A 24,698-nucleotide genomic window follows, 5' to 3' on the forward strand; every position below is an offset into this window, starting at 1 on the left:
AATATAAAAACTAATGGAAACTTTAAGACTAGCTTAACAATTTAGACAGAAAACTCTGTTTTTCAGTTTGGCTCAAGGAGAACCAGCAACTATTTTTTGAAAACAACTAGTTTTTCATGTGCTCTTCATATCAAATACAAATATTTTGCATAACTACTATTATTGTACTTGTAAAGAAACCGAGTTGTTAGTTGTATAGTTAATGTAGAGGAATTACTTTTATTTCTAGTTACACATATATGTTTTTCTAGTTGAGAATGTGCAATGGATAATTTCCCTTCATTCTTGAGGGCTATTTTATTTTTGCCTCAAGAATAGAACCTTGAAAGAATTTAAAGACTATAAATATGCTGTTTTCTAGATACATGGCCATTATAACTCACTACCACTTCCTTGTCCTTGTCCTTGCCATATTGGCCTTCTCTTCTGGCTATTTTTAGCCAGTGGGCATCAAAAAGAGAGAACGGAGATCATCTAACAGTACATCTTCCGCTTTTTACTATGAGGCAGAGTTTTAGAAGACAGAAAAAAGAAGTCATTGAATTGAATGCCACCGATTTAGATTTCATAATAACTGGGAAAGAAGATAATGTCAACAAAATTTTGAAGGGTGATGGTGTTTTAACTATAAAAGAGAAAAAATATTTTCAGGTACCCCAGAAGCACCCAATTTTAATCATGAATCACTCATCCATTAAAAAATATCTAGATAAAAAAGTTATCTCAGTTTGTTAGGTAACTCTTTGCCAATCGACTTCAAGTTACATATACTTTAAAGGAATAAAATTACATTTATTTAAAGTGTTTTATGAATACTTTCTCACCAATGTAGATGAATCTTTAATTCATTAAGGTTTTAAAATGTGTGTATCTGTTGCCTTTCATTTGATGGAATTGGGGGTGGCAGTGTTAAATTAGGCTGCCTTCCAACTTATGTATCTCATAAGAATTTTTGTGAATATCGGTAATTTAAAATCTACTTAAAAAACTTACTTTGTAGATAAGTGCTAATAATTTGCCAGCTCCTTCTCACCACAAGGGGTATATATTGAATAACATCATCATTCTTTACTGCTTACCTAGCAGAAAGTAGTACTCAGCCTGGAAAGTGACTTTTTGCAAGGTAAATTTAAAACACTAGGGTTTGAAATTTGAATTCTTTGAAATAAATTTTAAAATGTTCCTGAAAGCCCACAGATGAATTTAAATTAAGGAACTATCCAGGAAACTGTAGTCAACAGATTGATGCTATCATGAGTTAGCATTTTTCTGTGTACCAGTGACTTAAGCATGCATGGAGAGACAATTTATTAATGCTTTTATCATGGTACTGTGTATGGTATATTATTGATAATATAATATTCTAGTTCTTAAAATTATGATTTCTTCCTGCAGTCAGAAAGCCTCTTCACTACCTCCTATTGTGGGATCCAGAAAATCTAAAGGGAGTGTAAGTATCAGATGCTGTAGTCATTCTTAATATTTTGCATTTCTGAAGGATGCAGTGAGACTGTCGTTTGGGTTTCAATTAAATCAGAAGATAAAATTTAGCTACCTAGTGATATAGTTGTGATTATATGAACTGAACACATAATCATAATATTACAACTAGAAAAATAGATTTTTGAGACCCAAACTCCAAATTCTGTTGTATAAGAGCATTAGTGGTAGACTATAAGTGGATAAAACATTGCTGAAGTGGGACTAAATTTTTTTCCACAGTGGAGCATTGTTCTGCTTGTACCTCTGTCTCTCATTTTAAGTTATGATTGAAACCCTGGAGCAGAATCTGTGATAAAGTCAATATCTTACTGATTTAAATGAATGGCATATCCTTTCTCTCCTTTATATCAATGATAGTGATGAGGGGAGTTTGCTTTAAGAGTATGATAGAGGGACAGCTAGGTGATAAAATAGATAGAGTACCTAGTCCTGGAGTCAGGAGGCCCCGAGTTCAAATCCAGCTGCAGATACTTATTAGCTATGTGACCCTGGACAAGTCACTCAACCACAATAGCCTAAAAAAAAGGTAATATTCCCATTGCCTTTTCATTCCCAGAAGGTAAAGGGTATGTATGACTTTAAGTGTCTAACTTTCCTTAACAATCTGTCAAGGATTTTTCATCCATTCATTCACTTTTATTCACAAGAATAAATCACTTGTTTGCTTTAATTTTTCTCATCTCTAAAATGATCATAATCTATGACACAGGGCTAATGTGAGGAAAGTGACCAGTATACTTACTATAAAGCTCTCTATAAATGTGACCTAACATTATACCCCCTTCTATCTACCATTATATATATATATATACATATATATAATCATATTTACTATCCTGTAATCATAGGTAAAGGTAATTAATTCAAGTAATACTGATATTGACAAACACTTAATAAGTTGAGAAGCACATACTGGGTACTTATAAGTCAAAGCCATAGGGTGGTACAGTGGGAAGAACTTTGGTTTGAGAGACAGGAGACCTGGGTTAAAATCTGAGACTTAGTCTTCTGACTTTATCTATAAAACGAGGGTGGTGTTATTTAAGTAACCTCTCAGATCCTTTTTCACTCTTAAAATTTTGTGGTTCTCTGAGATCTTGTATTTACTGTTATACAATTTTCTTTGGCTGTGTCTTCAAGGGTATTGGTTCTACTATTTTGATCAAATTATTTGGCTGATTAAGACAGCTTGTTTCACTTTTTGTCCCACTGAATTAGCTATATTGAGGTGTTAATTTGGCATCAGGTAGATCTAATTGTGGCCAAGCAATTGCAGTTTTTACTGATAATTAACTTCATGTAATTTTCTTTAGTTTTTTTTTTTTACCTTTGCTAAAACACTAAAGGTATTAAACTATAAAAAAATTCTAGAGGAGTATGAACATAATGTTATTAGTATGTCAGTCAACCAGTAAATATTTTTTGAGAGAGCCAGAATATTGTAGTGGAAAGGGCGCTACATCTATAAAGAACCATAAAGGACCATATAGAAATCAGCTTCACCTTTCTGAACCTCAGTTTTCTCATCTGTGAAGGGGGCGTAACAATATCTCCAGTATCTATCTTACAGGGTCATTGTAAGAAGCTAGTAAAATAATGAATGTGAAAATGCTTTGCAAACTTTAAAGTGCTATATAAATACCTATTATTATTATTATTATTATTATTAATCATGTATTTTGTGTACCTGGATACACAAAGGCTGGGTACTTCGAGGGTATAAAAAGAATATAAGAGTCAGTTCCTGCCCTAAGACAATTTGTAATTTCTGTGAGAAGAGGGAAATAGACAAAAGAAAATAGTTACAAACATATGGTAATCTATGATAGTATCATATGAACGTCAGGCCTTCAAAAGAGAGAGAGAACACTAGGCTGGTGGCAGGAGAAAATGTTATAGATCAGGTATAATTATTGTAGACAGTAATTATCAAAACTCTCTGGTACTGGCTAAGAAATAGAAAGGTGGATCAGAGGAATAGAGTAGTCATACAATTTATAGCAGCAAATAAATATAGTAGCTTTGTATTTGATGAATGTAAAGACTTAAGATTTTGGGAAAAGAATTCATTATTTGGTAAAAAATTGTTGAGAAAACTGGAAAGCAGTATGGCAGCAGTTGACCATGGACTAATATCTTATACCATTAACCAAGATAAAGTCAAAATAGATATATGACCTAGATATAAAGAGAGATATTATGAGAAAATTTAAAGAACATGGAACACATTACTTTTCAGATTTGTGGGTAAGTGAATAATTTATCAATAAACAAGAGCAGAGTGAGGTGCAAAATGGATAATTTTGATTACATTAAATTAGAAAGGTTTTGTATAAATAAACAAATGTATCCAAGATCAGAAGAAAAGCAGAAAATTTAGAAAAAAATTTATAGACAGTTTCTCAGATAAAGTCTCAAGTATATAAAGAACTTTGTCAAATCTATAAAAATATGAGCTATTCTCCAATTAATAAATGGTCAAAGGATATGAGCTTCAAGAAATTATATAATCCAGATAAGTGATGAAGAGAAGGCAAGGGAATTCCTCTGTCTCTCTCTCTCTGTCTCTGGAGAAGGGGAACAGGGGAAAATAGCTCAAACAAAGACAATCAGTAAGCATGAAGTGCTTGGGAGAAGATGAATTGACCGGAGTGGAGGTTTCATTCACAGGAGTTGTTGTTTAGTCATGTCCAACTATTTGTGACCACATTTGGGATTTTCTTGGCAAAGATACTGAAGTGGTTTCCCATTTCCTTCTCCAGCTCATTTGATAGATGAGGAAACTGAGGTAAATAGGGCTAAGTGAACTGTCCAGAATCTAGTAACTGCCTAAAGCCTAACTCCAGGTCTGGCATTCTATCCACTGCACCACTTAGTTTTCCCATGTAGGGGAGTAATAGATAGTAATTTTGGAAAGATAGGTTGGAGCCATATTATAGAAGGCCTTGAATAACAGGCTTATAGAGTTTGGAGTTTATTCTGCAGGCATTGGGAAACCTTTTACTGTGTCTGAGCAGGGGAATCACCTGATCAATGTATTAGGAACTTTATTCTTGTTTCAGTGTGCTTGATTGATTGGAAGGAAAAGAGACTGTAATAAAGGAGACAAGTTAGGAAACTCACATTTCAGATAAGAGATAATTAAGGTCTTGATACTGTGACATTATAAAAGAAGAATCCATAGGACTTTGTCACTTGGTTGTATGTTGGAGTCATGGGAGGGTAAGGAGTCGATGATTTAAGATTTCAAAATTGACTAGAAGAATAGCAGTTCTAAAATGGATATTATATATATGTATACATAGAAATACACATATGTATTTATGCATGAATACAAATATGTATATATTTATACACACCTGGTCCTGCTACTCACACCCTAATTTGGCATCTGACATTGGTCTGCCCTCTCTTCTGTCAGTCCCTGCCCCCATCCTTTACTTATTAGTCTCCTCCCTTCCTTGAGTATAGGTTTCTATATTGAACTGATTGTGTATATTATTCCCTCTTTGAGCTAATACTGGTGAGAGATTGATGCCCATCACCCACCCTCCCATCTTTCCCTACACTGTAATAGGTTTTTCATGCCCCTTCATGTGAAATAACCCCATTCTACCTCTCCCTTTCTTCTGCTCTTAGTGTACTCCTCCTTTTCATCCCTTAAATATTTTTTATGTCATTCCCTCAAATTCACTTTATACTGTACCCTCTATGTATATTCCTTCTTGCTGTATTATTAGTGGTACATTTTTTTTTTAAAGAATTACAAGTATCATCTTCCCATGCAGGGAAGTAAACAGTCCAGCTCCATTGAATCTCTTGTGTTTTCTTTTTCCCTTTTCCTCTTTTTCCCTTTTTAAGTTTCTCTTAGGTCTTGATGTTGGAGATCAAATTTTTTGTTCAGTTCTGGTCTTCTTATGAAAGCTTGAAATACTTCTATTTCATTGAATGACCATTTTCCTTTTGGAGTATTATGCTTAATTTCCCTGGGTAGGTGATTCTTGGTTTTATTCCTGGTTCCTTGTCTTCTGGAATATTATGTTCCATGACCTCTGATCCTTTAATGTTGCAAATGATAAATTTTGTTTAATCCTGATTGTGGGTCCCCAATATTTGAACTGTTTCTTTCTGGCCACTTGCAGTATTTTTTCCTTCACTAATTTGGCTATAATGTTCCTTGGAGTTTTTCTTTTGGGATCTCTTTCCAGGGTGATCAGTGGATTCTTTCAATGCCTATTTTGCCTTCTAGTTCCAGGATTTTGGGGCAGTTTTCCTTGATAATTTCTTGGAAGATGCTGTCCAGGTCCTCCTTTTGATTATAGCTTTCAGGTAGTTCATTGATTCAGACATTGTCTCTTCTGTATTTGTTTTCTAGATCAGTTGTTTTTCCAGTGAGGTAGTTTACATTTTCTTCTACTTTTTCATCCTTTTGAATTTGTTTGATTGATTGTCGATGTCTCATAGTGTCATTAGCTTCCACTTGCCCAATTTTAACTTTTAAGGAGTTGTTTTCTTCAGTTGGCTTTTGTACCTCTTTTTCCATTTGACCAATTGTATTTTTTAGGTTGTTGTTTTCTTTAGCATATTTTTGTATCTCCTTTTCCATTTGACCAATTCTGCTTTTAAAGCAGTTTTCTTTTTCTAAGCTGTTTACTCTTTTTTCATAATTTTCTTGATTCACTCTCATTTCTTTTCCCAATTTTTCTTCTGCCTCACTTATTTTTAAGCCTTTTCCATTTTTTCTGGGCTTGAGACCACTTCCCATTTTTGTTTGGGATTTTGTCCATAGGTGTTTTGATATTGCTGTTCTCTTCTTAGTTTGTGTCTTGGTCTTCCCTGTCACCACAACAACTTTCTATGATCGGATTCTTTTTTTGTTTTTTTGCTCATCAATTTTTTGCACTTTTTCCTTTCTTTTAAATTTGAGCTCTGCTCCCAGAGTTGAAGGGACACTGTCTCAGGCTTCTTGTGTCAAGATCTGTAGGCTCTGGCTATTAACCTGCTGCTGAACTGATGTTGCCCTGAGGCCCATGGGGGAACACCAAAATATGGAAGTTAAACCATATTATCAATTTGTTTGGCTACTAAAAAGAAAATTCTAGGGAGCAGCATTTTAAGAATACTTTGTATAGATAAATCCAAAGTAGGAAAGCATATTTTAACCAAAAGACTCATTACTTTCTTTTAATTGTCAACTTTCCTAATGCTTTTAGGTATTTTGCAAATAATCAGATGATAGTCTAGAATTTAGAGACAAAGGGAAGATAGAAAGGAAGAAAACAGGAAATTGAAAAACTTAAAGAGTTCTTAGGTGCCACTACTAATGTAATTCAAAAGAAAAATGTGGTTTGGTTTTCAAAAATTCAGTTTACACATAACTTTTTAGGAGTTATATTCATTGTACCAAATGTGCAACAGTATATTTAAAGAAGGGAGACCATGATTGTCCTGTTATAAATCTGCACTGTTTGCTGCTAATGAGTGGGAAACAACTCATGTAAGCCCCAGGTCTCTTGAGTCCTGATGGCTCAGGAGGAGTAAGGGTAAAGAAAAAATTCTAGAGGAAGTTACATATTCAGAAAGTTGTCGCAGACTTGACCTGGAAGCGGCCCATCTTGTAGGTAATGTTGAGGGGAGTCAGAAAAATGTTCATTTAATAAACTAAGAGCAAATAAATTTTGATTTGAGTTTAAAAAGGGTAAAAATGGTTAATAGATGCAATGAAATTCAAAGCAGTAGGGTACAATGGAAAGACTTCTAGATTAGCTATCAGAGGACATATGTGGGCAAGTTAATCAATCTCTTTGGACCTCAATTTTCCCATTGGTAATGTTGAGAGACTTGGACTACATTATTTCCAAAGAATCTTCAGCCTCTAAATCTTTAAAAAATCACGAGATGAGGAATTCCTTGGCTGTCCAGGTTATTACACTATAGAATGAAAGTGCCCTCTAGTGTTCATCATATGCAACATTTGAGAATTAAAGACTTCCAGGTGCTGGATTTTCATTTTTTATTCTTTATGCCTTAATATTTCATGAACTTAAACACTTTTTTCAGGCTTTATTGTTACAGAGATCAAGATTTTGGCTTACTCTGATGCTTAATTGTGTTATGGAGGTGTGATACAGAGGGAGATAATGTCATCTAGTGAAAAGAGACCAAATTTGGAGTCATTACACTTGAGCTCAAATCCTGGGTCTGGAGCTTACTATTTTACAGCATTGGACAAATCACTGAACTACTCTAAGCCTCAATTTTCACATCTGTAAAATGAGAGAATTGAAGTAGATGACCCTGTGGTCCTTTTTCCCCCTCAAAATCCTCTGATTTAGGTAGAATACAAAGTCTGAAAGGCCCTACTAAGTGAAGAAGATTTTAGAATAGATTCGTGAGAGAATATGCCTGATCACCACAGTGGTCACAATGCTCACCAGGTGACATTTTTTTTGACCACAGCAATTTGTGAAACTATCTGTTATGGATTGGAGGGGTTATAATCCATGTCAGAGTATCACAGCTTTTTTTTTTTTTTTTAAAGCAATTGGGGTTAAGTAACTTGCTCAAGGTTACACGGCCAGTTATTTCTGGGTGTGGTGCTGAGTATCTGAGCCCAGATTTGATCCCCAGGTCATCCCAACACTGGAGCCGATGCTCTTTACTTGCTGAGCCACCTTGCCTCCCCTAAGCAATTGGGGTTAAGTAACTTGCTCAAGGTTACACGGCCAGGTGTTTCTGGGTGGGTGCTAAGTGTCTGAACCCAGGATTCGATCTCCAGGTCTTCTCAACACTGGAGCCTGTGCTCTTACTCGCTGTGCTACCTGGCTGCCCCCACAGCTTTTTTTTTAGAAGCATTAGAAAAATTTAGGGAAGCACACTGTTGAATTAAGCAAGTGTATAGTCTTTAAAATGATAAATTACTTCGAAAACATGTTAAGCTAAACTCTTCTTATTACTGTAAAAAGATTTTTAACCTCATATTTATTGCTGAAGAAATTGAAGCCCAGTATAATTAAATTTTCTTGCCTGGTGATAGAGTCAAGGATAAGAAATCAGCATGCATGAGTCAGTGTTTAGTCTCCTGGGTTGCACTTTCTCCTTCTGTAAGCATCTGAAAATTGTACATTGTTAAGTCTGTTCAGTGAAGCAAAACTCATCTTGAAATTATTTTAAGCTTGAAATGACATAATATGATACAACCTTTTAAAAGTTCTGGTTAGACAAAAAAAAAAGTGTTTGCCCTAGTAAACTAAAAGAAAAAAATATGAGCTAGGATAGACTCAACACAGCATAATGGTAAGATGTTTCAGGACTCAGTGGAATATGACTATGAAATTACTACGAAAATCTAGTCACTTCCAGAAATAGTGGTTTCTCAGGTGACTCTCAGTGGGCTGTTCTTTTGTTTTGAATTATCTTTCTTTTAACACAGGCTGATGCATAAAAACAGCTAGGTGGTGGCTATATCTACACTATATAAGTATATAGAATGTTTCACTTGTAGTTAGGAAGACTTAAGTTTGAATTCTGCCTCAGATATTGCTAACTAACTGTGTGATCCTACACAAGTTGCTTCACCTCTGTCTGCCTCAGGGTTCTCATCTGCAAAATGGAAATAAAAATAGCAGCATCTTTTTCCTAGGGTTGTTGTGAGGATAAAAAGAGGTAATATATGTAAAGTGCTTTGCAAACTTTAAAGCTACACATAATAGTAATTATATATGACTGTTATATTGATGCATAATATAATAACATTATATATTATATATGATAATATCATCATTGTCATCATCATCAGTATCCCTCAAATGTACTCTTTCTGCACTTCCTCCATTTAAATGCTCTTAGATATCTAGTTCTGTTGCTACCTTCAAAAAAGAAAAAATTTCCCAATATCTCCAAGAAAAAGCATTCTCTCCCTCTTTAGGTTTTTTTTTCCACAGCATTTTTTTTCTGGATCTTTCTTCAATCCACTTCAATAAATTTTAAGTTCTACCAAGTATGTACTAGGCACTGGGGATAGAGAGACCTCAAAGTGCTTATGGATCAGTGAAATATAACATGCAGGGAGTGTTGTGCTGGGGCAAAGTAGTGTTCTTGAAAAACCAGAGGAAGGAGAGAATATGTTTATCAGAGAGAGAGCCAGGGGAGGTGTCACAGGGGAAAAGAAGGTAAGGGTCCTAAAAGGCAGAGAGGAGGGAGTTCATTTCAGTTCTGCATGAAATCGTGGAGAAGGGAGTTGGCAAACTGCATTTGGGAAACAAGAGTCCAGTTTGACTGGACTGCATGAAGATTTCGGAGACTAATATGAAATAAAACCAGCAAGCTAGGTTATAGTCAGTGCCTTAGGTGCCATCACATTTGGTCTTATATAGTGTATTTATGTATGTGCCTATCATGGTTTAGTGGAAGGAGCTTTGGATTTATAATCGAGGGACTTGGGTTGAAGGTGGAGGTAGTGGTGGAAGTAATCTGAGTGATGTGAGGTGAAGAGGAGGGAAGAAGAGAGTGAAAGGTCTCAGTTTTTTTCAGTGAAATTTGGAGGCAAGCTGAGAAGGTAGAAGGAGCTTTGTGACATCTGAGCAAGGATGGAAAAGATTTGGAAAAGGAGCTATAATGAGTGGCATAGTGAATTGCATCAGTGAAGGCCCCATTGAAATGAGGTAGTGTAAATGTAACCTTTTGCGGTCTCATTTTCCTCCTCCATAAAATAGGGAGATCAGATAATATCTGAGGATCCTTTCAGATCTAAACTTTTTATCTCTATTAGATTGCAAGATACTTGAGAGAATCAAGTCATTTTTATCTTTCTCCCTCCTCTTCCCCTTCAGTGCAGCTCCAAGAACTAATCTAAATACTACATTTTAGCTGTGTTCTATCCAGAACAGAGTTGAGTAGTACTCTTAACTTCTTTTTCCCTAAACACTAATGCTTTTCTTTAAAATTGCTTTTCTTTTTTTTAACATTTGTTTTTTAAGCAAAATTTTGAGTTTTGATTTTTCCCCCTCCCTTTCTCTCTCTCTTCCCTCAGATGGTAAGCATTTTGATATGTTACATATGTATAATCATGTAAAACATATTTCCATATTAGTTATGTTGTGAAAAAGAAATGGAACAAAAGGAAAAAAAACACAAAAGAATAAAGTAAAAATAGTGTGCTTCAGTCTGAATTCAGACTCCATCAATTCTTTCTCTGGTTGTGAATAGAATTTTCCTTCTTGAATCTTTTGGAATTGTCTTGGATCACTGTATTGCTGAGAAGAGCTAAGTCAATCACTATGCTTTTCTTAAAATACAGAATTGAATTTACTTTTGTGGTTGCCATATTACACAGTCCACTCATATTGAGCTCACAGTTCCTTGCTTCTCTCATATTCAACTTATGAAATTAACTTTACTTGAACTCAAAGATAGGATATCACATTTATATCTATTAAATTTCATCTCATTAGATATGGCCGTGAGTTCTAGTCTAAGATCTTTTTGAATCCTGACCCCATCAACCAGCATGTTAACTTCCCTTCCCAACTTATTTCAAATGATTATCATGGCATCTCCATCTTTATCTTAGTCACTGATAAAGCTATTAAATAGTACAGGGCCAAGCAGAAATCTCTGGATTTCTACAAATGGAGATATCCACCCAAGTTGGCATAACATTTATAATGTAATAAGCTACTATCACTCTAGGGGATCTTGAAATGTCTTTGAGTTCTGAGAAAAGTTAGTAAGTGAAAATGCTTATAATCAAGCTTGACTGAAAAGGAAAGAGGGAGAGCAAATTGTTTATCTTTGTGATGTTGTTGTATAGATAGTTCCTCTGGTTCTGCTTACTTAACTTTGTGTTAATTTGTGAAGTCTTCTCAGGTTTCTCTGAAACCATTTCCTTTGCTGTTGTCGACAACACAGTAATATTCCATTACATTTATATACCTCTGCAATATTGTTGTTCTCTTTAGTCAATTGCCCTTTATTCCTCTTCATCAGAATTGTTCCTCTTTGAATTTTCAGAATATCTCTTTCTCGTTGACTGGTTTACTTCTTAGAATTCTAATCTGTGGGATCTTAGCTCTCTTTTTTTTTTTTCCTGAAGTCTCTGGCATCTGGCTCTAGTATCAGAGAGTACATGTCAGGCTCATCTTTATATTATATTTTAAGAGGGAATGGTGACATCTCAAGCTTTTTATCAGTTCCACCCCAGCAACTAATTTTTAAAAGTGAGAATCATATCCTGAGTAAAATTTTTCTGTGTTGTTTCCTATGGTTGTTTAAAGGTAAAATTAAAATTAAAGTACATTAAGAAAGCTGCTCTGCTTTTGACACTTGATGTCTGAATAACTGAAGTCACTAATTACTATGATATGGCTCTGTGTTAGACTTGAAATCTGTTTCCCAGTATTTCAACAAGTCTTGGCTATTAATTAGGAAATGAAACTCATTACCTTTCTTAAAGATTTCTGGTTATCTTCCTTGTCACTCACATTATGTGCATCTGTGACACTGAGAGCATAGGTTTTTATTATTAGATGATTTACTGGATTATATTTCCTCTGAAGAAAGGGCTATTCTGCTATTTTTCTTTTCTATGGTAACTAACTTGGTGGCTATCAAGTTTTCTCTCTGCCCCTTCTTTTTCACTTATTTCTGAGCTCTAAGAGATTTCAGAGTCCCTAAAGGGGATAGATAGGTAGTTGGTGGTGAAGTAGATAGAGTGCCAGGCCTGGAGTCATGAAGACTCACCTTCCTGAGTTCAAGTCTGGTCTCAGACACTTACTAGCTGTGTGACCCTGGGTAAGTCACTTAATACTGTTTGTTTCTGTTTCCTCATCTTAAAATGAGTTGGAGAATAAAATGGCAAACCACTGCAATATCTTTGCCAGGAATACCCCAAATGGTGTCCTGAGCAGTTGGACAGGACTGAAAAATGACTGAACAACAACAAAAAAGTGATAGTAGCTTATATCATATATCTCATAGTGCTTTAGGGTTATAGAGGACATTACAAAGGTTATCTCATTCATGGAATTACCCCATTATCTAGATGTGGTAGGGACCTTAGAGATCATCTAATAAACAGAACCCCTCATTTAACTCTCATACTGACCCTGTGTCCTTTGATGAGGAAGAATTGGTACAGTTTTCTCAGTGTGTTGGCTTTGGAGTCAGAGGAACTGAGTTCAGATTCTGCCACTTCTAATTACTACCTGTGTGGCCTTAGATAACTCACTTCATCTCTTAGACCCCAGTTTTCTAATCTATAAAATGAAAGAATTGGAATAAATGATCTCTTAAGTGTTCTTGAACCTCTCAATTTATGTTCCTTTGATCCTATAGCCTGTTGTCGCCCTTTTAGTAAGTAGATGTATGCCTTTTAGATGGTATGACCTCAGGTTCAATATTCTTTCCATTACACTCTGCCTCTCAGAAATTGTAATTATTCTTTTTTTTTTGGAGGGGAAAAGGCAGGGCAATTGGGGTTAAGTGACTTGCCCAAGGTCACATGGCTAGTAAGTGTTAAGTGTCTGAGGCCAGATTTGAACTGTGCAACCTAGCCTCCCCCAATTGTAATTATTCTTAACAGGCGTGAGAACTTTCTTTACTTCCCATCCATTTAAGATAAGTAGAGCTTATTAGCTAGGGGCAGGTAGGTGGTGCAGTGAATAGAGCACCAGGCCTGGAGTCAGGAAGATCTGAGTTCAGATTTGCCTTCAGAAACTTAATAGCTTTGTGACCCTAGATAAATCGCTTAACCCCTATTTTACTTGGTTCCTTATTGATAAAATGGGACCACACTGGAGAAAGAAATGGCAAATCAGTTTAGTATCTTTGCTAAAAACATCCATGGGGTCACTTAGAGTTGGACACGACTGAACAGCTAAACACCATAGCATGATCTCCTTCCTCCTTCTGTTTCTTCCTTGTTCTTCATTGATGAGGCAACACTTTGCCTCCAGAAGTACCTTAAAGCAGTGCTTGATTCAAAGATTCCCATTCATCTTGTTCCAATTTTATTCCTAACACAGAAACATTGTAATGAATTCTTTACTTTAAAGTTGGTTCTCTAATCAGTTGAGAAGGGATTTCCTTCTATCCAAACTATTTTATTCACTCTTGGCATATGTTACCTCTGGGAAAATTTCAGGATGAATAGAATTTTTAAAAACAGTCTGAAAAATAAGATGGTAGAGCTTGTGGTTTTGAACCTAGTAATTGTATTTTGGGGGGTAGTTTTGAACTTGTAATTGTATTATTTTTTCTCCCTTGGCATTGTAGCTCATAGCTGTGGAACACTCAGAAAACTTGAGTATTCATTAATGCAATAATTAAACTGCTTAATTTAATTAATACTTAAATAGAATGCAATCAGAATGGCAGGTATAAAAAGTGTTTTACATTTGGATGGGTTTTGGTATTAATAAACATGCATAATTCTATTTCTTATGGATTATGGAATTCTAACGCTATGAATTTTTTCCCTTTTTAATTGTGTAACCCAGTTAAATATTTCTAGGTTGTTGAGCAGACACATTTATAAAGAGCTATAATATAATAAAATATCATTCAGGATGATTTGTTTGTCTTATTCTAAATCACTTATTTCTAAATCCCAGTGTAGTTGTACACATGTTACATAGAGATTGTGAAGACTCCAGTGACTTTGGGTGATGGGATTGATTGGACAGTTATCAATTCACTTGCATAAGTTGTTCTAAGCAGTAGTGCTTAAATCTCAGAACTAGGCACCTGAGAGTTGTTTTTCTGAGTCTTTTCATCTATCATTGCAGGAATTATAGTTTTGTTATCTGTATGGTTGTTCTTTGTCAGCTGCCAGGGCCCACCACTCCCGTGAGAGTTAAATATAGAGCCTTCAGTGGTTTCCACAAGTGTGATTCTCCAGAAGTGGTGTGTGTGTAATGGTTGAGTTATGTTGCATTCCTAGCTAACTTCAGTGGCTCTGATACTGCCCAGATGTAGTGATGAAAACTTCCTAAATGTATGTGACCTTTACCTCTGTGTACCTTGTGGCATCTGGCAACCAGAGGCCACAACCAAAGTGCTTTGTATTGAATTGGGAGGGTGAGGGATAAGGCAATCATCTTTCTCCTTTCCTATCAGTACTAGGAAGGATGAATGAAAATCGAGTGATGTTTCTTCCAACTTCTAGCACTTCAAATGGGTATTGAGTTGTTTCTCTTATGGTTGTTCCTTTGGTTTATGATTCAGAGATTGTGATAATCATAATTCTAGAAAGGAGATTAGTGATCTTTTACAAGAGTTGTAGGATGTGTCAATACACATGATAGTATCCTTACATATTCACAGTAGTACTAGTAGTAATAATAATGGTGGTGCAAAGGTCTGGATCTGTGATTTCACTGGAATAGGGAACACTTAGGTGAGGAAACTCCTATTAAGGCAGTTTTAATACCTCCTCTTAAATCTGAAGTTTTCGAATGTTGCCTATAGCATTGAGAGATTAAGTGACTCATCCATTGTTATACAACTAGATATATCAGAGGCAGGATTTGAACCCAGTTATCCCTGGCTTCAGGGCCAGCTCTCACTTTACCATGTTGCTGCATGATGATAATTATGGTGAGGAGGACAGCTAGTGGTTCTACAACACTTTAAATTTTGCAGTGATTTTTTACATGTATTAATCATCTCATTTTATCCTCCCAACAACCCTACGAGGTAAGGACTATAGATATTGTTAATCCCCATTGTGCAGATGATGAAGTCAAGGCTCAAAAAAAGGTTAGGTTTGTCACACAACTTGTGCCAGAGGCAGAATTTGAAGCTTGGTTTCTTCTGACTCTGAAGTCCAGCTTTCTTTCTCTCCCATCATGGTGCTTCTTTAATAATGGTATATTTTTCAGAATAATGACTTACCTCACCAAAACTTTTTTTGCAAATTAGCTGTGAATATTCCAAGATTTATATTATTCAAAATTTATACCTACATTAACTTGTTCTTTTCTCTATGAATTCTGATTATATTGAGTCTTCCCCCCGCCCCATGTTGGCCAGGAGTGTATTTCTTTTTCTGTGTATGGAAAAAAGAAAGTTATGATGTCTATACAATTTAAAATCTAATAAATATAATAAGATCATCGATTTGGAGTTGGATGCAGATCTATCCATTCATTTATAATCTTCTATTTATAATATAAAATCTATCCATTTAGTATACTATAATAGCTCACATCTATATATAGAACACTAAAATTTGCAGATTTCTTTTCTTATAACCATTTGTGAATGAGTTATTAGTTATCCCCATTTTAAAGAGGAGGCTGAGGCTCAGACAGTTAAGTTAATTTGCTCAAGACCATGCTTGTAAATGTCAGAGTCAGTATTCAAAACCACTTCTGGTAATCTATCTATTAAACAATACAACCCCTTTCTTAAGGTATTAAATCAAAACTAATGGAGGAGATTCTAGCCTTTTTTTTTGGTTTTTCTTGCACCTGGTAAATGTTGTCTCTTGTGGGAAGTGATTCTTAGTTTGAAGTTAGTCAATAAGAAGAATTAATTTCTCTTTCTGTTTAGGGAAATGATCGTCATTCTAAGTCAACTATTGGTTCCAGTGACAACTCATCCCCTCTGCCTCCTAAGAGAAGGGGAAAGAAGGAGGAAGTTTTGAATTCAGAAAAACCTGGTAAAGTGAAACAAAATACAAACCCAAAGACTCCACCAGCTGTGGTAACACCACCAAACAATGGTAAGCTCCATGTTTCTGCTAGTGTTCTTGGTTGTATGGACCATGGCCCTGAGAAGCCAAGGACAAGAATTCAGTCTTTATGTGGACAAATCAGTGTCTGCTCTGTAACATGATAACAAACTTTTTGTGTGTTTATACACTTATATGTTTGATTGAAATATGATAAATTATGGGAGGCATATATAGAGGTTCTGCGACTTCTTTCGCATTTAGTCAAAACCAACCAAATTTTATAAAACACTTCTTGGGGGAAATGTTACCTTTAGATAAGGCATAGTCTAGTCTTTATGGAGTTTACAGTCTAGATACTGACCCTGAAGGGTGCTGGCTTTTAATTTATTTTTTAAAATCTCTTATTTTTATCAAGGTATGTGTGGCATTGTGAAATCACTTGTTTGGAGGCTGAGTGGTTCCCTGTATGGTGATGTATAGTATGTGGATATTTATGGATGGTGTATAGATATGTCATATACATAATGATACATACTATAGTATTACCAGTAATTATTGCTACAGAGTTTCCTCATTGGTACATTTTCATCAAATTCGGTAGGTTGTTAGTTCTCTCTCCATCTCCATCTACCTCCCCAAATACATAGACCCGGCTATTTATACAGCAACTTTCTTATAAATATGTATTTGCTAGAGCTTTAAAAATTCAGGTGGGTGAGTATGAATATATACAAATATACACATATAGGAGCAAAGCTACCTGGATCTAAGAGCATATATACCTCAAATATTTATGTACCTTCTGTCAGAGTTTGAGATGCAGCAGAAGTCAGAGGCAGGTGGGTCCTCTCACAGTCCTCCCTCCCTGCTGCCCATCTAATACTACTACTAGGGTGGTTGTGGGGAGTCTCAGTATTAGCATCTGTCTATCTGTCTTTGTGGTTAGAGAAACCATGTTGTGAAAAAAGTCCATAGCAGTGTTGAAAGAGTGCTGGTAATAAGTATCCATTCAAGAGTGCATGATAACAAATGTTAGGTTGGAATGCTTGAGTGAGGAGAAGAGAGTTCCAGCTGGAGTGTGCTTTCAATGAACCAGTGTCTAGGAGTAGCTTCAGGAGAGTAAAGAGAGGGAAGGCTGAGAGAAAACCTTGACTCAGAACTTTGGGAGTGACCAGGGAAGGAGAATGATGTGTAAAAAAAAGGGAGGGGGAATGCACAGGGAATGTATGGAATAGATATAGGTATGTAACCTGTTTGACAATCCTTTTGGGAGTCCCAGGGCAATGCAGAGTGTACCAATATTGACTTTAGGATGATAAAAAACTTTAATAAAGACTAATCTAGGACTGCATGGGCTTCTGAGCTCCCTCTTGGTTGTGTATTTGGAAGAATGCTTAGGGGCAGGGGCTAGAAAAGGGCAGGGGATTAGGTGATCCGGGTCCCTAGTAACTTGACAGATTTTAATAAAGTTTGAAATTAAAAGAGTTTTGTGGTTATCCCTGAGTTAATCAGAAGTTTTAATAAAATAGAACACTCTTTCTTAAGCATTCTGATTAATGAGGGCTTTATTATATTAATTATATATGAAAAATACACAAGCCTGAATACTTTAGTGTAAATCCCAAACCACTCTCTCCCTCCCTTTCTCTCCCTTCCCTCCTTCCTTCCTTGTCTTACCAGAAATCATTTGTCATATGTAGTATTTATATCTTGTTCCTAGAGTTTTTGACTCAAAGTTAGCTTTCTGGTCCTTATTTTTAATTCATTTTAGAAAAATGCTACAGCTCTGATAAATTGAATTTTGGAAACAAGTGTAAGGCTCGATTTTTTTTTCTTTTCTTCTTTTTTATTTTATTTTTTGCAGGTAGTGGGATAGAATAGATTTTTTTTTTTAGAGCTGGAAGGTAACAATATAGGTTATCTAGGCCAACCTCCTCATTTTACATGTAGCTGCCTGGGAACCCTGTGACTAATTATGTTTCATAGTGATAACTAGTTATTGTCAGATATTCATTCCCTGATACTATGCACACCATTCAACACCAGAGGGCACTCAGTGGCAGCTACCAAGCTCTGATTCTGAGGAAGCTGCTGCTCTCTCCCTTTAATTGTGGGTGGCAATGCTTGCTTCATTGATCGAGGATAGACTTGTGTGGAAAAACCTTTTAGCCTCCAAAATGCAAGGAAAACTTCCCTTCATCCTTTACATCCCTATGTGCTTCATTGATTTACCTTTAAGTCAAGGACATACTACAATAAACATTCCATTAGATTAAATCAAGGCCAATAAAAGCAGAATCATTAGTTAGCATGTTGCATAGAGATACACTATACGTTCTATTTGAACTCTAGACCCTACTGCTCCCAAGGCAGAAAGCCCATTCAGAGTGGAAACCAGGCTTTTCCTCTCTCCTCTCCTAATCTTGGGATGAGAGTTAATTTCAAAGTTCAGTTGATTTCTACTCACATATTTAGTTTCTGAAGAGAGACTTCCCCTTGATGTAATGTAAGAAATGGAGAGCGTCCTGAGCAGCTTTTCATAGGATGGTATTGCCTGAGCAGTCAGGATAGTACCAGGAGCCAGGGTATTTGTTGTTCAGTAGATCAGTTATGTCGGACTGTTTGTGACCCTCTGGACCATTCATGCCAATGCTATCCATAGGGTTTTCTTGACAAAGATCCCGGAGTGGTTTGCCATTTCCTTCTCCAGTGAATTAAGGCAAATGGAGGTTAAGTGACTTGCCCAGGGTCACACAGCTAGTATGTGTTTGAGTTTGAATTTGAACTCAGGCACACCCAGCATTCTCTCCACTGAGCCTTCTAGCTGCCTCGAAGTACAGGGCATATGATATCTCAAATTCTACAAGGACATATTACATATCTTTTCCTGATATCTCTGTTACTTTGGTCTTTGAAAAAATTGTATTGGACTGCCCTCAGAAGAAAGGCAGTGGCTACTTGCTATTAGATTCTTTTCAAATCATAAGGAAGGGTAGGGTAGGTGAATCATTCCGTATTCAGGAAGCTGGTGCCACAGTACATAGAGTGCTGGACTTGGTCAGGAAGATCTGAGTTCGAAGCTTGCCTTAGAACTTGACTGATTGTATGATCATGGGCAATTTACTCAACTCCTCTCGGCTTCCTCATCTTGTTGCTTCATTTGTAAAATGTGTCAATTAATAGCACCTACCTTACAGGATTGTTGGCAGATAACATGTAAATTGCTTTATAAACCCTAAATGTTATATGAATGCTATTATTATTATTACTAACAATAATAATAGCCATTTCATCTCCCCAATCTCTTTGAAAAGCCTTTGCTCTCACTCATATCTTGTATACAAGTGTGTTCTACCTAATAAGCATGTCCTTCTTGATTATCTGTATCAAGGAACTTGAGTTCTGCCTACATAAAAGTAAGGAAACCAAGGAAGTGGGGAGATGTTAAATGATTTGCCCTGTGCCAAACAAGGTAGCAAGTAGCAGTGATAGCATTCACATTCAGGTTTTCATCTCTAATCCCAGTGTCTTTCCTGCCATACCAAATGCCTTCTGGTTGTGGGATTCAGATCAATTCATCAGGCCTTTATTGAACACCTAGGCACTGTACTGGGCATGATAAAACTCTTAAGTGAAAACATAAATTCTAAAAATGCTTTTCTCTGGAGGACAGAGACCCTTGTTAAAAGTTCCATTATGGTTCCCCCATTGTTGTTGTTCTTGAAGTAGGTCACCTTCTTCTTTATTGTCAGGCCCCTTTGCCTCTTTTTTTGGAATTGGCTTGTTTTGCCTATTTGTCTTCCAGAAGGCTTGACCCTACTGTATTTGGAACCAGGAAAACTTGAATTCAAATCCAGACAGACACTGATACGTATTGTATGTATGACCCTAGACAAGTCACTTAAAATATCTCAGCCTCAGTTTCTAACATTGCATAGCTCTACCTCACTTAAATCGAATTCATGAGGAAGTCAAGAAATCACCCTCATGATGTCATGGGTCTTCTTCAAGAAGGAAAGACAAAGAACACCAACAACCTTATCTCTAATATGAGGATAATAATAGCCCTTCCCTTTCAGGGTTATCATGAGGATCATATGGAATAATGGACATAAAATGCTTTACAAACTTCAAGTACTATATAAAAGCTTTATTATTATTTAAAAAATTTATGGGATTTTTAACTTTGCAAAAGTAAAAGTTGAGCAATCATAAGTGGCTTGTATTTAGTTTATTATAATAATGGCAAAAGAATGGTTAAAATTCAAGCAAGATTGTCTCCAACAGTCAGATATTTTTATAATGCCATTTAGGAAAAGGTAGAAGTCAGTAGCTGACCCCTTTTTTTCTCCTGGAGAACCCCTACAACTACTTCTGAAAAGGAGACCCTTTTAAAATTGGAGCTTTTCCAAAGAATTTTCATACTTAGATGACTCTTGTATTTCAAATTTGAGCTCTTACTGTTATGCAATATTATGTTATTCAATATTATGACTTGGAGTTTCTTCTGTATAAAGGTTCTTAGGGCTCAGGACACTTGTAACAGCGTAATATAAGAGGTTTTGGTGTCTTTGATTTGTATGTATGTTAAGGAGCTGAGAAGGAATATTTTATATCAGTTTATCTCGGGAGGTATATAATATAGAAAATTAAATATAACTGTCTTTTTTGTCTCTTATAGGAGAAAGTGAATGTTCTGCATAGCTTACAGACTTAAAATAATATCAATAGATATACTTAAACACATTAACCTGTGTTTTCAATAGTTGGAAATTGAATTTTCCCCACACAGATTTTTTAGATTGATTATGGAGGAGAAACTTTCTAGCATGCTATTTAGTTTTTTTTAAAGATATTTGGTATACATTTTTCTTATTCCTGTAAATGTATTATTAAGACTTCTTTTGCTATTATAGTTTTAATTTTTTTTTTGCTTTTTTTTTTGAGGGGGGAAGGCAGGGCAATTGGGGTTAAGCGACTTGCCCAAGGTCACATGGCTAGTGTGTCAAGTGTCTCAGGCTGTATTTGAACTCAGGTCCTTCTGACTCCAGGGCCAGTGTGCTATTCACTGCACCACCTAGCTGCCCCTATATTTTTAATTTTAACAATTAATCACAAAGATGTGTGCATAATAATAGCCAACATTTACATAGTACTTCAAGGTTTGTAAATTATTATTATATTATCAAATATAAAGTAATTATTTTATTAAGTTATTAACAATTATCTAATTTATCTCATTTTATCTTCACAATAACTCTGGAAGAAGGTACTAAAATTATCCTCATTTTACAGATAAACTGAGGCAGACAGTGACTGCCCTGAACTTGTAAGAAGGGTCCCACAGCTAGCAAGTGTCTGAGGTTGCCTTTGAACTCAGATCTTCTTGATTTTAAATATAACACTCTATCCACAACACCACCTAACTGTCAGCTAGGTTGAATACTGATTATCATTCTCAAAAACATGTTTAGATACTGATATCTAAGAAGATTTTTATCCTTATGAAAGAAGGAAACAATATGAAACTGAATGGATATTGAAGACAAAAAGCTTGCATGGTACTTTTACTTCTAGTATTTCAGTACTCCAGAGGATATGTGATTTCCTCAGTATGAGTGTTACCACCAGTAGTGGGGATTGCCAATCATCTTTGTCTCCTTATTTTGTCCAGTGATTGTCCATCTTCTCCCATAAATCGCCAACTACGCAATATACCAGTCCTTTATTTACAGCTTTTTAACATTACAGAGTTTGGTATTATCTTGCTTATACTGCATAACTGCAGTATGAACCTAGATTCATGAAAATAATGTCAATGGGGTGCCAACCCTAGATATGTTCTGCCATGATAAAAAGTACCTGTGAGAGACTGGGTTTGAAGTTTAAGTAATACCCCTGCTGAGTATAGAAATATTCTTCCCTGGTAGATTGGCCACTAGATGAGGAATCATGAAAGAAAGTCATGTGACACACAATGGATAAAAATGTATGGATTAATCTTAATAAAAATCTAAAGATTTTTTCATCTTTAAAAGACTGTTTTTTGAAATTTCTGCATTAAAACAATCCATTAAATGTTACTGTTGCATGAATTTTCTCTGGGTCCTCCTGACTAGCTACTGCCAATAAATAAACCAGGACAGCATAAAAACAGACTGGCAAACTGTGGTTTATTTACTCTCTTAGGAATGTGACACACCCCATCAGCAGTTGATGGAAATGGGTGTCCAATAATTCAGCAGGTGATGGTTATATATTTTCCCTTCCAAGCTACTTGAACCAGAGAGAGTAGCAAAAGGGATGTGCAGTTTGATCAGAGCAAATACAGTATTTAGATGGAAAAGGTATTTATTACACCAAAAGAGGAGGCTTAAATTGTTACAAAGAAAAGGGGATGTGTCCTTGTTTTGTTGTTGAGTTGTTTCAGTCTAGTCCTGTTCTTTGTGATCCATTTGGGGTTTTCTTGGCAAAGATACTGGAATAGTTTGTCGTTTTATAGATGAGGAAAGTGAGGCAAACAGGGAGAAGTGACTTGCCTAGGCTGGTAAGTATCTGAGACCAGTTTTGAACTCTGAAAGATGAGTGTTCTTGACTCCAGGCTCTGCACTTATCCTTCTTGTTCCTACAGCTATTTTATACTACAAACCCCATTCTCCCCCCCCCCCCCAAAAAAAAAAATCCAATCCAACACAGTACCTTCTTTATCAGTCAGTCAATAAACATTTGTTAAAGCCTATCAAGACAGGATTAAGAGAAAGGAACAACTTCCTAGAATGAAGTCCTCTTGAGTCCCGTTTTGTAGTCACTGAAAGATTAGGAGTAAGGAAGATGAAAGAGAAGTTTGCTTTAAGCTATCCTAACCTGGCAAATAGAGCAGCTAGGTGGTACCAGATAGAGAGCCAGACTTGGAGTCAGAAAGACCTGAGTTGAAATCCTTTCTCAGATACTTACTAGCTGTTTGACTCTGGGCAAGTCATTTAACCCTGTTTGCCTCACTTTCCTCATCTATAAGATGATATGGAGAAGGAAATGAAAAACCACTCCAGTATCTTTGTAAAGAAAACCCCAGATGGGGTCATGAAGAATCAGACATGACTGAAATGACTGAACAATAACATCAATAAAAAGCCTGGCAAATACAGAACAAAATGGAGTCGTTAGCATTTAGCAAACTACTTTTAACTCTTATAAAAAAAATCCTCTTTCAAAAATTTGTGTGACCATTAATTCATTAATCAGGTTTTTGTGTCTTTGTTTTGAATTTGTCCATGGTCTAGAGTCCTGGACTGAATTGAAGGAAAGTTAGGAAGGAAGGCATGGGTTGAAATCTTGGCTCTTGATTCTTACTAGCTCTGTAACCTTGGACAAGTCACTTCATCAAAATAGGAATAATGATATTTGTACTACCTGCTTCACATGGGTATCAGGAATAAAATTCTTTAACCAAAGTATTAATTTGTAATTGATACTATCCATATGATATCAATTACATATATAATTTTATTTGTACCTTTTTAACTTGAAAAGAAAACTATAGTTTCTGTTCAAGTTGTGTCCTAGCAGTTCAAGTAAATAGGTTGTTTGTAGCTCAGGATGCATTTCCATATGCAGACAGGGTTGTGTGATTCTAAGGCTGTCCTTAGAATTGAAATACATTATACTGATGGAATCATAATTAAACTACCCCCAGCTCCAATATTCTAACTTCATTATAGGCCCCAATGAACAACAGGCCCAATGTAACTACCTAGCCTCCCACCCCCACCAATGTCCTGACTTCTTCATGTATGCCTCACTGCTCACTAGAACAACAGGTGTGTCCATGAACTCATAGTTCTCACAGAAACAGCAGGTGTGTCCATTTGATGGGATCCTACCCACTGCCTCTAGCTAGGCATTGTCCCCAGACCCATTCCTCATATTTCCCACAGAAACAGCAGGTGTGTCCATGCACTCAGCCACAACCATATCCATAATACTCAGCATTATCATACATATATACCCCCCCACCATGGGTTTTTCTGTATGCATTGTGGATAACTGTATGCACAGTTCTACCGTGTCTGGGACCCCTCCTCTGTTACCTAATCCCTTAAACTCCTTCTGCCCTTTTAATATTAATCATATTTCTCTGTTAATCAGCATCTTTACCCTATAAAAATCCATCTTGCTTTCTCTGAAGTTGCTGGTTCCTCTTGGAACTTAGCCTGCTTCATGAGAGGTGTCAATCTCAATAAATGCCTATACTTGAATTAGAGGTGATCTGACTGATTCTTTGAGAGGTTCCACCACAATACATTGTAAGACCCCAACAGTTTTTGGTGTCCCAGAGTTTGAAATGCAATAGTTTTTAGTGTCCCTGGGTAGGTAGAGTCTCTGACTCTCACCTCCCCTTCCACATCCAGCAGAATCTCTGATTCAGACCCCTTCTAATCCAAAGGTAAGCCTGTCTTTTTCCCCTCTCTTAGCTGGTCCTTTAAGTACCTAGGAAGGCTTGACTGAATGTCTTGGGCCT

General features: G+C 36.1%; 1 protein-coding gene across 3 annotated transcripts in view; it reads left to right on the forward strand.

Annotated features, from left to right (window-relative positions):
• Positions 1–24,698, forward strand: part of DCDC2 (doublecortin domain containing 2) — a 223,552-nt gene that overhangs the window by 89,299 nt on the left and 109,555 nt on the right. For all 3 annotated transcript variants that reach the window (XM_069095056.1, XM_069095054.1, XM_069095055.1), the window contains 2 exons: positions 1,396–1,450; positions 16,057–16,228. In XM_069095056.1, the coding sequence (XP_068951157.1) occupies positions 1,396–1,450; positions 16,057–16,228 (227 nt within the window). The remainder of the gene's footprint in view (positions 1–1,395; positions 1,451–16,056; positions 16,229–24,698) is intronic.

The sequence above is a fragment of the Petaurus breviceps genome, unplaced genomic scaffold (genome assembly GCF_028583685.1).
Source record: "Petaurus breviceps papuanus isolate PSGF00001 unplaced genomic scaffold, PetGlider_PUasm1.0 224, whole genome shotgun sequence".
Classification (NCBI taxonomy): domain Eukaryota; kingdom Metazoa; phylum Chordata; class Mammalia; order Diprotodontia; family Petauridae; genus Petaurus; species Petaurus breviceps.